We start from the raw sequence: 13,789 nt of genomic DNA, 5'->3' as shown, positions 1-13,789 counted from the left end.
GATGGAAGTAAGTTCAAAGATCTACAGACATTGGGGTGTGTTTGTCCATTTTCCATTCAATGAATAACTTCCATTTTTGTTTCTAGGGAGATAGATTGCTGTGCCTTATTAACATGTTTAGATAACTCTGGTGCACTTCTTTTATCTGACATTATAACCCTCCATTATTCTTGTATACATGGGTACCTAAACATTTAGTATTTTAATATTTTTATTTATTTTAATATTAATTTTTAATATAAATGTATACATACCCAACAATATTAAACAGAAAAACTAAATATATTCAATAAAAATCTTTGTTTTAATGAATATACGACATCGCAGCTCAGTAAATACGTCAACACTGAAATGAAAATCAGTCTAGCACAGGGAGAACAAGGGAATTACATGGCAAAACGGCAAATTGCTCAGAGGTGTTATTGTGAATCGGCGTAAATTGAACTGGCGTAAACCGAGGACTACCTGTAATTAGTTCTAATACATTTTTTGGTTAACTTTTAAAATCAAAATAATTTTATTTGGAAATTATTTTGCAATTTAAATACATTTTTGGTAACTTATTCATCTTTTTTTAAAAACTTCTGATGCTAAGTTGGGAAAACATTTAAATTATAAATGAACTTGCCTTCTCTATGCAGTTAAATTTACTTTGCAGTTTGCATTCTTATTTGTATTAGATTTTTAATTTATAGTTATTTTTAAAAAAATGAATAGTTGATATACATTGTGAATATTTTATCTGCAAAATTTTTTATGATTCTAATGAGTTGATATTTTTGAAAAATTTTACATTGAGTTTTATTCAACTTCTGTTTTAATTTAATAAAATATAAATTTTTTAATAAAAAGTTTACTGTCATTTAATACAAAACAGTTATAAAATCTTGTTATTTATTTTTACTGTATAATATTTCAAAATATTGGACAAACATATTTATTGTTTTGTTTTAAATATATGGAATTATATCTTAAGTATTTTTTTAGATAAATATGGTCATAATTTAAAAAAATATTGTTCCAAACTAATTACTCTGCAGTTGAGTTTTTTTAAGAATGAATAGCATTATCATCTGTTGTTACTTTTAAGCTGTACTTATCAATAAATAAAATAATAGTAAATTATCTAAATTAATCTAAATTAATGATAAATTTTCATACTGAATACATCATTTAATTTATACACTCCCTTTCAAGGTAAAAACAAATAATAAATTTGATTCATGTAAAGTTTGAAATTTCTGTTAATAGATAATTAATATTACAGGTATTTTACTTTTTTACATTATCTTCTAGTCTTTTCTGTAAGAACAAAGAAGAATATCATTTTTTTTAATAATCTTTGAGACTTTGTTGATAAATATATGTTTATTTAAATTCTTAGATATTTTCTATGAAATAATTAAACAATTTTATATTTGAATTGTAAAATCTATTTTAGATAACTGTTCTAATAATACACTTTTCTTAAATTTTTACAGTTGGGTAGTAGCACAGCTTTAGTTGACAAAGGAAGAGCATATGGAAATCTTGGTAATTGTTATGATGCTCTTGGAGATTTTGAAGAAGCTGTTAAATGTCATGATCAGTATTTGGCAGTTGCATTAAAAGCCCAATCTTTCCGTGATCAAGAAAGAGCTTATCGAGGATTGGGTAATTCACATAGATACTTAGGCAACCTTCAGCAATCATTGGCAAGTATATTTTCTTATTTTATAAATTAATACTTAAAAAACAATGAAATATTATTTAATTTTATTCACTTAAATAGCAATAAAAGGAATAAGTTTTAAATACTGCAAAAGCATGGATTTTTCAAATTAGAAGTTTTAATTGTCTTTATTCAAAAATCTAATGCATACAAATTTTAATAATTGTATATTGTAATAATTTTTACTTAGAAAGTCTCAAAAATTCTTATATATGTTATTGTGCTGCAATTTGGAAAAATTGTAGATCTATAAATTCCCACTGTCTGTCATTCCTTAATCTCGAGAATGTAGTTGGATAGATGAAAGCCGAGACCAGATATGGAAAGATTAGGGGCAGGAAGCCGTGATTAACTATATATGAACTTCTGATGCAAACTGAAAGTCACATTATTTCAATTCAAAAAAAAATTTCTTTTGAAAGAAGTTAGATAGATGATTGACACGACTGTTGCTAACAGGAAAAATATGATGCACAGGGGCAAGATACTACTCATTTGAGGTGGAGAGCATTATGTATTGTGCGTTAAAAATTGGACCCCAGCACTGTGACAATGTCACAATAAATAATTGTTTGTTTATATTATGAAAATATTCAAATTCGTTTTATGAAAATTAGATGAATTATTTGGCAATACATGTTGTGTATGTTAGTGTAAAAATTAGATTCCAATGTCTTTTATGCCAGTAAAGTTTTCATGAAGATTAAAATTGATAATTTCAATTTTCATAAAAAGCCAAATCTTGAATAATTATTGGAATGTAATTTTAAACAAATGTTTTAAATAATATTTTATTCAATTATAAGTTCATAGTATTTTGTAAACACATTTTATTTTATTTTTTCGTGTTGTTATATTCTGTATGAATTTTTCTTTCTTATAAATAATAATGATGTAATTTATAATTAAATAGGTATGTTTTGAAAAAAGACTAGTTGTAGCCCATGAATTAGGTAGCACTAGTGCTAAAGCTGCAGGTTATGGAGAATTGGGTGGAATTCACAGTCAGCTTGGCAATTATGAACAAGCAATTTCCTGTTTAGAACATCAAATGACATTAGCCAGAGATTTAGATGATAGAACAGCAGAAGCAGATGCTGCCTGTGGTCTTGGATGTGTTTATCAGCAAATGGGAGAACACCAAAGAGCATTGCATTATCATCAGCTTGATTTAGCCATTGCTGAAGAAACACAAAACATGGCTGCTCAAGGTCGAGCATATGGAAATTTAGGAATAGCACATGAATCATTAAGCAATTTTGATCAAGCCATTTTATATCAAGAACAACATTTAAGTATTGCTGCCCAAGTCAATGATAAAGTTGCAAAAATTTTAGCATACAGCAGTCTAGGTAAGTATTATTTTAACAGGTTGCCTTATATATATAACAGACCCTTGATTTAATGGACTGACTGGGGAAAGGATATCACCTATTGCTAAAAGTTCATTAAATTGAATATATTTTAAAAACTTTTATGAATAGCAATAACAATGCCAGTTTAAAATTTTGTTATAATGTACTGTACATTAGTAATTTATACTCATTGATTCCATTTTTTTTAGTGTGCTTTATTTGTGAATAAAAGGGTCTACATTTTTCTTTTTGGGTGGAAATTTTTGTCCATTAAATCCAGGACCTAATGTATACATACAGGTTCTAAGATACCATTTTTAGATTATGTTTGTTATTTAAGTCCTAATTGAAAATAGTATTTCAGAACTATTAAATTTTTTCTCTTCAATATCAATAAAAGTATAAATGATAAACTGAGAAAGACGCATTTATTTGGCTGCACTTTGAGAAAATTGTGGACCTATAAATTTCCAATGTCATCCGTCTATCTGTTCTTTCTTAATCTTAAGAACAGTATCAGATAGATGAATATCGAGACCAGATATGGATAGCTTAGAGCTGGAGGCCTCAATTTACTATATACAAACTTCTGTCTAGACCAGAAGAGATGTGATTTCAATTAAAAAATTTTTTCCTGAATGGAGTTACATTGATGACCGGCATGACTCTGTTGTTATCAAGAAAAGTATGATGTACAGGGTCAAGACCTCCCTAATTTGAGATTGAGAATGTATATTTTAAATAAAATAAATTAAGAATATTATTAAAAATTGCAGCCTGGGCATTGTGACAATGTCACAATAATTTTTGTTCTTTATTATTTTGTTTAACAAAAAATTTAAATATTATAAATTATAATATTTATCCATAAAGTAATTATATAATATGTCATATAATATTATTCATAGGTAGCATTTAAATTTCAATTTTCCTATTATTTTTGTGTTATTAAATTCATATATATATAAATATAGTACATATATAAATATACAGGTGTATCTTGCCTTACGTCGGTAATTGGTTCCAGGAGAGGTGACGTAAGTCGAATTTACTTGTGTAGTTACGACGTAAGTCAAAACTATGGTGAAAAATGCCAATAATGAGCGCTTAAAGACTGCTAAATAAGAAGACAACACAGAAACACAGATGTTTTCATGTTTCGTTCTGTAGGATTTATGATGATTATATTAACATTTACTGTAAATGTACATATTTTAATATGATTTTATGTGCTTTTAACACTTTTATAGTGATATTACGACTTCAATATTTGTGGCGGATGGATGTAAAGTCGAATAAAATGACTTAAACTTGATTTTTATTTTTCCATATACTTTTTTGACAAGCGACGTATAATTGAGAACGACTTAACTTGAAACGACATAACTCGAGGTATACCTGTATAGTATATATAAATATTTGATCCCCTCACTTTCTACAAAGAAATATGTTTAAAGCATATTATTTGTTTATTATTAAAAATGTATCATATTATGAAAATAGTAAAATAAAAGTATATCTTCAAAAACTGACATAATAGAAATTTCCACAAATAGTTTGGAATTTGATTATATGATAAGATAATGCTGCTAGATTTAGGTATCAGTATACAGGTATACCTCGACTTATGTTCTCTCGAGTTACGTCGTTCCCGATTTCACGTCGTTTGTCAAAAAAGTATATGGAAAAATAAAAATCAAGTTTAAGTCAGTTTATTTGACTTTAAATCCGTCCGCCATAAACATTGAAGTCGTAATATCACTAGAAAAGCATTGAAAGCACATAAAATCATATTAAAATATGTACATTTACAGTAAATGTTAATACAATCATCATAAATCCTAGGGAACGAACCATGAAAACATCTGTGTTTCTGTGTTGTCGTCTTATTTAGTGGTCTTTAAGTGCTCATTATTGGCGTTTAGTTACGACGTAAGTCGAAACTACGACTTACGTCGTAACTACACAAGTAAATTCAACTTACGTCGCCTCTCCTGGAACCAATTACCGATGTAAGTCGAGGTATACCTGTAGATTGAATCCAAATCTAAACTCGTGATTTTCAACTATAGTATAATTTGAGTTGTCATGTCTCTCTCATCTCTTTTCTTATTTATACTGGCCTATCAGTGACTTGATGGTGATGAACAAAATTGACTATTGTCAACATCCCTTGATATTACGCACTAGAAAATTGAATCAAATTAAATCAAATTCTTTAATAATTCAGTGTAAGTTTTTATTTGATTTGTGAATAGTTGTTTCTTTAAAATGTACTTTTTTTCTTTCTCTCTCAAAACAGATATTAACACAAACATGTAACCCATTTAGATACACAAATTAAATCAATTAGTTTGTAGTTTTATTAATTTGATATGTTTATTTTTAAACTAATAAGCATCATTATACTTATTCAATTTGCCAATAATGGCAATGAATAACATATCATATCACATTAAACAATTGTATGCATATAAATTAATTTGTTTCAATTTTAAACTGAAGATTTTTATTGAACACTAAAAATTTATTGTATGATCTCAAATAAATAATTTTAAAATGCTTTTATTTATTGATCAACAAATATTTTTCTTTAAAATTGAAATAGAATTGGTAAATTTCAAGTATTAGCAAGTAATGTAAAGAATGTATTACAAGTTAAAGAATATAAATGTATTAAAATAAAAACTAATAATTAATTTTTGATGAATGTTTCATGCAGAGTAGCTTCAATAGTAAAATAATAATAAATAATCTATTAATAAATTCAAGAAGAACACCATACATTATTATCTTATATGTACAGTACCTTATACATTATATGCAACATTAGATGTAATTATAAAATGAGAGAAACAGGACAAAGAGAGAACCTCCTAAACTTTGTGTGTGTGCTGAAAATACAAATATTTATCAAATGACAAAAAAGAAATTTTTAGCCATATTGCTTTATAATTTAGTCATATTAAAATAAATATAAATAGAGAAATTTGAATAACAGTAATAATTTAATAATAAATAATAATTTGATTCATTTTTAAACATATTTTATTAAAATGAAGCCTCACAAATAATTTTAAAACTTTTTATTTTAGGACGTGTGCATCATGCATTAGGCAATACACCTCAAGCTGTAACGTATTTGCAACAAGGTTTGCAGATTGCTGAACAGCTTGGAAGAAGAGAAGATGAAGCAAAAATCAGACATCAGTTGGGACTTGCATTATGGAGAAATGGTGATCTTGAAGGTGCCCAGCAACAGCTTTATCGTGCTGCTGATTTATTTGAAAGTATACGTTATGAAGCTAGAGGAACAAGTGATTACCAGTTGTCATTATTTGATTTACAAATGGCATCATATCAAGCTTTACAGGTAAATTTTAAAAAATATTTTAATTTATTACTCCTATATTTTCTAAAGAATTATTTATTTTTCACTCAAATAAAAATTTTTTTTTACTGAATTGTGTCAGTTTATATTAAAATTGAAGTCTGCCAGGAAAATAGTTACCATTTGTTCACTTTCACTGTTCTGGAATACTGCTTTTGACAACTGACCTTTCTTTATAGGCTACTTTAGCTGCCAAATTTTTTAAAATTTTCTTTGAAAATAATGAAAATATAAACACTTAAAATGAGAGCTGGTAACCATGAAGATGTTTTTTTTTTTTTTTTTTTTTAAATCTGTGCCATTTCCGGACTATAGAATGTTTTATCTACTGAGGTAAGTGCTGGCAAATGTAGATTTTTAGCTGCCCCAGGTGATTAATCTTTGTAGAATATTTTTAATTTTTAAAATTTTTTTCTCTACATGGTAATTAAGTATGAAATGTAAGAAAAAAATTATCACAAGTAAAGTAAACAAAAATTATTTTAGTATGAAATGATATTGAATTTAAAGGATCTATTTGCCATAGAGATGGTAGAAGTTGTAATTGAGTGCTTCCATTCTATACTAGAAAATAAATTGTTGATACAATTGATAAAATTTTGAATTTGTGTGAGTTCTAAATTTGTCTTTATGTTGTTTTATTAAAATAAAATAAAAGCACATAGAGAAATGATTAAATAATTAAAACAAAACATTCACATTTTACACAAATACATATCGTATGTTCTGTAATTTTGTGTTAATAACCCGATCCAGTGTATGACCTGCAGAAAATTGCTAGAACATAAATAAAACCTTTGCATAAACTGCCCCATTGTATATTCTGTGCCACTGGAGCAGCCATTAAAAGTGTGATACTAAACGACAGTGGCGTGCTGAGACATTTGATGATAGGGAAGCTGTGTTTCTGTAAGAAGCCGACTTCCAGGGGAAATCAGTTAATTGTACATCAGTGATGGTCTAGGGTCCATTCGTATTCATTTGTTCAATAAACCAGTGAAAACTGTAGACTTCTCTAAATGTATTTTAGATTATCTGATGTACTTAATAAATAAACAAGTTCAATATAATTACCTCTGTTATTAGATTCAATAGATTCCCTGCCCTCTAAATGCCAATTCTTGCTTTGATAAAAAACATATAACATCTATTAATTTGGATATAATATATCTATTAGCTGTAACTATCTTGTTATAATTTTCAATATTTATTTTATATTATTTACTAATGTTAAATTCTATTCTGCTTTGATTTCCAAATTACTTTAATTTTATGAAAGAATCGATGTATCTTTTGCAAGCTTTACTCAAATCATTTAAATCGTCAAAGTCATTTTTATTCCACACACTAATTTCATTTCAAAATAGTAGACAAGGCCAACAAAACAATTTTTGCATTTTTATGCATCCACAAAGCCATTTTATGTCTTCATAAATTCTATCGTAAAAATGTCAAACAAATGTTTTTGTTGAAGTATTTATAATAAATCATACATGTTGGATGATTTATTATTTAAGGAGCTGAGTAAGATATTTGGTTAGAAGTATTTATATTTAGTTTAGGCTCTCTCTTGTAATGTTTTCTTTTTCATTATATGGTCTTGAGCCAAAACTTTTTTAAAATAAATTTTCAATATTACAATTACATTCTGAATCACTAGCTATGATATAAGGGCTAAAATTAAAAATAAAATTATAAAAACTTACTTGGTGAAATAAAATATGCAGTGGATATACATACTTGGTACAAAATATTCTTCAATTGTATGAATATACTTTTAAAGAAAATTATAATTAAATATAGCTTTGTACATAAACGTACATTAAAATAACATAAAATCTTCTTTACGTTTTAAACCTTAAAACAATCCACTTAGTCAAATATCTCCCTATGAGTGAAATCAGAGACAGTCTTTGTAGGTGTTCAGTGCGTGCAAGCCAAATCCTGAGGATGCGGATGCTGGTCAATGTCAAAAGCATCTTTTGTCGTATCACTAGTATACCTCAAAGGATGTGACAGGGTTGTTGTAAATTTTAAACATTTCTCACCATAGCTGTAAAAATCTAAATATGTTAAACTTAATAGATTGTCTGTCATTTGTTTTCTAACTAATTCATTTTAAGACCAGGTGTCCACAGAAATTTCCAAAATTTACAACTTTTCAGTCACTCTCATTGAACTGGAAAAATTTCTGTCTTTATTACATCTAATATTATGAAGAAATAAATCCCTACTGTACTCGGCTAGAGATTGGTTCAGTTAAGTTTTTGTTTAAGTAAAATTTCAGCTATTTCAGTAGGGTTTTATTTATGTCCTTAATTCCCTAATCTCTTAATTATTTAACTACTTCTTAACTAGAAATAAGTTGAAACCAGTTACTTTGTACCTGAATATTTGTAGTCTTGGGAATGAAGTGGAAAGACAAATTTTTATGACAATGGATACGTAAATCATAAATTTAAGGAAATAAATTCTAGAGCGTTTTTGTACTGTGTGCATCTCATTCTTTAAATTTAGTTGTAAATAATGCTGCCAAAGTAACAGTTAATTTTTTAACATTGTACAAGAATTGTACTGTTTTTTTCCTGCATTCTCTTATAGATGGGACATACTAAATTGTAATATCATTAGTTTAACAATGAAATCCAAGTAATAAAAGATGGGAGAGCAGAATAAAAGCAGAATAAATGTATCAAACATTTTAATGGATTTTTTTAAAACTCCTGTCAACTATACAGAACTATCATAAAAACATACCAGTAAACTCCTATTGGTTGGGTTAAGTTATAAATCTACTTGCGATTCCCATAATGCGGCGAGGGCAGTGTGATGTTTCATACTGACCAATGATGACAAAGAAAGAAACAACAAAATAATTAAAGCATTTCATTAAAATAAAAGGTGTAGTTAATTAATAATAATAAATTTATAAGATTGAAAATGCGTAGGAAGTTTTCATACTATTTTAATTTGATAATTTGTCATATAACTAATGACAGTTTAGAATTGAAGAAGTACAGCGTATGAAAAAAGAATTCAGATTTTATTTTTATTTATCATTAAATTTCCTTCATGTTAAGCATTTCTAAGCAATTTTAATTTTTTCAGCGAGTTCTTGTATCTCTTGATCGTCAACAAGAAGCATTGGTTATTGCAGAAAGAGGAAGAACAAGAGCATTTGCTGATTTATTATTGGAAAGACAAACTACTAACAATAATCATGCTCTTGCATACTCTTCTATAACAGTTGAACAGATTTTTGAAACTGTGGATAGACAAAAAGCTACTGTTTTGTATTACAGTATAGCAGGAGGTTATTTATATATTTGGTTGATTGCACCTAACAAAGGTAATTACCTGAAAATAACTTTTATTTTATATATTTTTTTAAAGTTGTTATATTTAATTAAATGACATACTGCCTATTTAAATGTTTTAGGAATTGTTAAATTTCATGAAAGCAATATTAGTGATCTGGAATCAGAAAATAATACAAATCAACCAGGTTCTTTACCACCATCAAGTTCCTTAATAGATCAGTATGTAAATTCTGTTCGAGAAGCACTTGGTGTAGAAATGCCTACTTGTCAAAGTGGTGGAATAATAAGTGAAACAGAAAGTGAAGCAGGAGATTTTTGGAATCATCATATGGATGATTTAGGAGAAAGAATGAATCAGGTGAATTTAATTGAATTTTGTAATTAACTAGTTAATGAAACATGTTAATATTTATATATTAAGTATAATTTAAATTTCAATGATCCATTTATCATAATAATTTCCTTTTTGTCAAAAAATAAAAGATGATGTCCATAAAACTGCTACAGTTACCATAGAGATGAGTCAAATAATCTATTTTAAAACTATGGTGTCATATCAGAAATGAAAATGTTAATAATTTTAAAAAGTTGTTGTTAATTAACAAGAGATAGAATATACTAATAATGATTATAAATTGTAAGTTCCTACCTTTTACTAAGAGAAATTTTACAAATTACTGTTTTAATGAAATAATTTTCTGAAAATTTATTTGTAAAATTTTTATCCAAAAAGCTGTATGTTTTAAAGCCAGATATTAAATATAAAAATTAACAATTACAGTGGGTGATTGGTTAACGAACACAATCCGTTCCAAGACTTTGTTCACTATCCGAATTGTTTGTTAACTGATTATCAATTTACCATAGGTTTTTGTGGGAATTTGATTAATTCATTCTGGAGACCCCCAAAAATAAAAAACATATACTTTCTTACTACATTTATTATATGTAATAATAAAAATACATATATACACAGTCTTGCATTTTTATTAGTCATGTTTTTTCCATTTGTGGGGGTTAAAGAATCTGTCTAATGTCGATTGCTTTTCTCTCTTCTTCAGGATTTTTCAGAAGTAATTAATAGCATTGTAATTGTAGAGATTGTCAAGCCTGTTAATCTCACCTTGGTTTGGATGCCATTCTAAGACCATTGACTGTTGTTCTGATATCCTTCCACTTCTTCAAAAGATCTTTAATAGCAGATATCGACATTAATCCTTTTTTCAGAAGAAAAGATATCTTGCCGAGTTTCTTGGTGTTCTTCATTCAAGAGTTCTTGGCATTCTTCTGTCGTCAGATCCGTTTCAGGTTTCATTATGAGCTCTTTAATGTTCTTTATTTCTCAGATGTGATTTTTGTTACTCCTTAAGCTACTTGAGTCTTCTTGATTATACAGTATCTTTTTTTAGATAAGATTGAACTGTGGCCTACTGTAGACCTGTTCAAGCCATACTGCCCAGCAACATCAGACATCTTCTGCTCACTCTCTATCTTTGCTATTATACTCTCACCTTTCGAAAATAAAAACCCACTCTCGTGAATACTATAAAAGACTTGTTTCTGTCAGAAAAATAAAGAGCTGGAACTACAAGGGAGAGTTTCAAAGTTCGGATGAATACTATCCAATCAGAATATACCAGGTTGAGCGTTGATGTCGACGTCTCCTGCACTCTGAAAAGTTTCGAATTGTTGCCTGAAGACAAGGGAAGACCAATCAGTGTCACTTCTTGTGTTTGTTCTGTGAGGTGTTCGTTGTCTAAACATAAAAATCTTTCGTGAAAGTGTTTGTTATCCGATTTGTTCATTAACTGATCACCCACTGTATTATTAAATCAAGAAATAAGGATAAGTCCATTATAATTATAATTTCTTATATTTTATTATTATACATTGTAATTTTTTAAAGCATAATATCAAAACTACTGATTTTGTCTATCATCAATTTTAAATGTTATTAATTAATAAATTTATTTTTTCTTCCTTTATTAAAGTAATCAAAGAAATTTTAAATTCTATCATATATTTAATTTTTTTCTGGATATTATTATTATTATTATTATTATTTTGCTACTGTTATTGATAATTTATGGTATTTAATTTTTATTTTTCAGGAGTCAGATAAAACAGATTTCTTAAGAATGGTAAATAGAAACCATTTATTTAATAGCAGCAATTATAGTCTTAGTAGTCTTTTTAGCATTGGAAGTGTTAGCTGTAGTGTAGCAAGTGGATTAACAAGTAGAGCAGGAAGTATTCGTTCAAGACATCATGTATGGCAAGGCCCAGCACCGCTTCATGCACTTTATGATTTATTGATTGCACCTATGGAAGACCATCTTCCTCGAGATTCAGATCCATTAGAGCTTTTATTAGTCCTTGATGGTGATCTTTATTTGGTGCCATTTTCAATGCTGAAAAGTAATGGTTGTGATGAATACATGTGTGAAAGGTTTAGTTTGACTGTGCTACCATCCATAACTGCTCTCAAAACAAGTCAAAAATCTAAACTAACACGTCATCAAAATAATAGAGATCACATTACTTCATTAGTTGTTGGTAACCCAAAATTGCCTATGGCTGTTTCTGATGAATGGGGATGGACTGATATACCTTCTGCTGAACAAGAAGCAAATCTTGTAGCAGAAATGTTGAATTGCAAAGCAATTAATGGAAATCAAGCTACAAAAGAGACAGTGCTTAGTCAGTTATCTCAAGCAGAATGCATTCATTTTGCAACTCATGTTTCTTGGAAATTATCAGCTATTGTATTATCACCTGGAGAATTTGTTGAATCATCATCTCAAAGAATGTCACATGGTTCTCAGTCAGAAAGTGCTCATGATAGTTTAGAATGTTGTGAAGAGCCTGCTTCTGAATTGGCTTCTGCTACTGATTTACCACCTTTATCTGAATTTTTGTTGACTGCAGCTGATATTTTAAATCTTCGTTTATCTGCTCGACTTGTAGTAGTTAGTTCTTGTCATTCTCGGAATCATCATGGCAGAATAAATTCTGATGGGATTATTGGCCTTACAAGAGCACTTTTAGCAGCTGGAGCTCAATCTGTGGTAATTTCTCTTTGGCCTGTTCCAGATACAGCTGTAAAAATATTTTTAAGGACATTTTATTCATCCCTTTTGCAGGTAAATTTTTTCTTTTATTTTAATTTAATGAATTTAGTTAGATAAGGAATTTTTAAATAGATTTAAATTTTGTTCTTTCTGACTATACAATTTTAATGTATGAGGGCCATTTTAAAAGAAAAGAATGTTTTGATCTGACAAGCCATGCAGTTCTCCCACCACCCCCCACCACCCCCACCACCCCCACCACTGTGTCATGGACCTTCCCATTTTTTTGCACCAGTCTGACACTAACAGCAAGCCACAACAATCATTTACTGTTTATAGTGTGGCTTTGAAATCTGTGACAAAATTAAATCAAATCCTGCCAAGTGTGAGATTCATAGTGAAACACACTTTTTGAATGCGAAAAAAAGTCCTCCCTATCTAAATTTACAGACAGATAACCGAGGTTTATGATAATGTGATGAATGAAGCTTCAGTTCGAAAATGGTGCATCATGCTTAATGGTGGGTGAATGAATATTCATGATGATGAACACTCTGGCCAACTTTCAGTTGTGACTGATGAACTCAAATCAAGAATTGAGAAAAAAATTCAACAAGATAGATGTTTTACTATAGATGGACTCAGTTCATTCTTTCCTGAAATTTCAAGAACAGTTCTTTATGGCTTAGTATGTAAAATGTCCACAAGGACTTATTTTATTAACAGGACATATTATACTGGTGACCTGGTTCAGCAAAATTTAAGAAAAACTAATCAGAAAAAACAGTCTTTATTTTTCACCTGAACACCTTTTACATGATATTTTTGTGTTTCGGACCTGTTTGTCCCTCATCAGCAGGTTTACATCCAAAAATTACTACAATTTTATAAACATTTTTACCATAAAAACCGACATAAATAAAACGAAATAAAATAACTTA

The 13,789-nt window shown here is 28.5% G+C and overlaps 1 protein-coding gene across 1 annotated transcript in view; it reads left to right on the top strand.

Moving 5' to 3' along the window:
• Positions 1–13,789, top strand: part of LOC136975295 (tetratricopeptide repeat protein 28-like) — a 91,246-nt gene that overhangs the window by 62,567 nt on the left and 14,890 nt on the right. The window contains exons 11-16 of the mRNA XM_067270337.1: positions 1,482–1,694; positions 2,625–3,063; positions 6,162–6,439; positions 9,566–9,806; positions 9,897–10,135; positions 11,889–12,920. Coding sequence (XP_067126438.1) covers positions 1,482–1,694; positions 2,625–3,063; positions 6,162–6,439; positions 9,566–9,806; positions 9,897–10,135; positions 11,889–12,920 — 2,442 coding nt within the window. The remainder of the gene's footprint in view (positions 1–1,481; positions 1,695–2,624; positions 3,064–6,161; positions 6,440–9,565; positions 9,807–9,896; positions 10,136–11,888; positions 12,921–13,789) is intronic.

Source organism: Centruroides vittatus, unplaced genomic scaffold (assembly GCF_030686945.1).
Source record: "Centruroides vittatus isolate TY-2023 unplaced genomic scaffold, ASM3068694v2 contig_370, whole genome shotgun sequence".
Classification (NCBI taxonomy): domain Eukaryota; kingdom Metazoa; phylum Arthropoda; class Arachnida; order Scorpiones; family Buthidae; genus Centruroides; species Centruroides vittatus.
The sequence above is the reverse complement of the archived record's forward strand: the minus strand, read 5'-3'. Positions and strand labels throughout refer to the sequence as shown.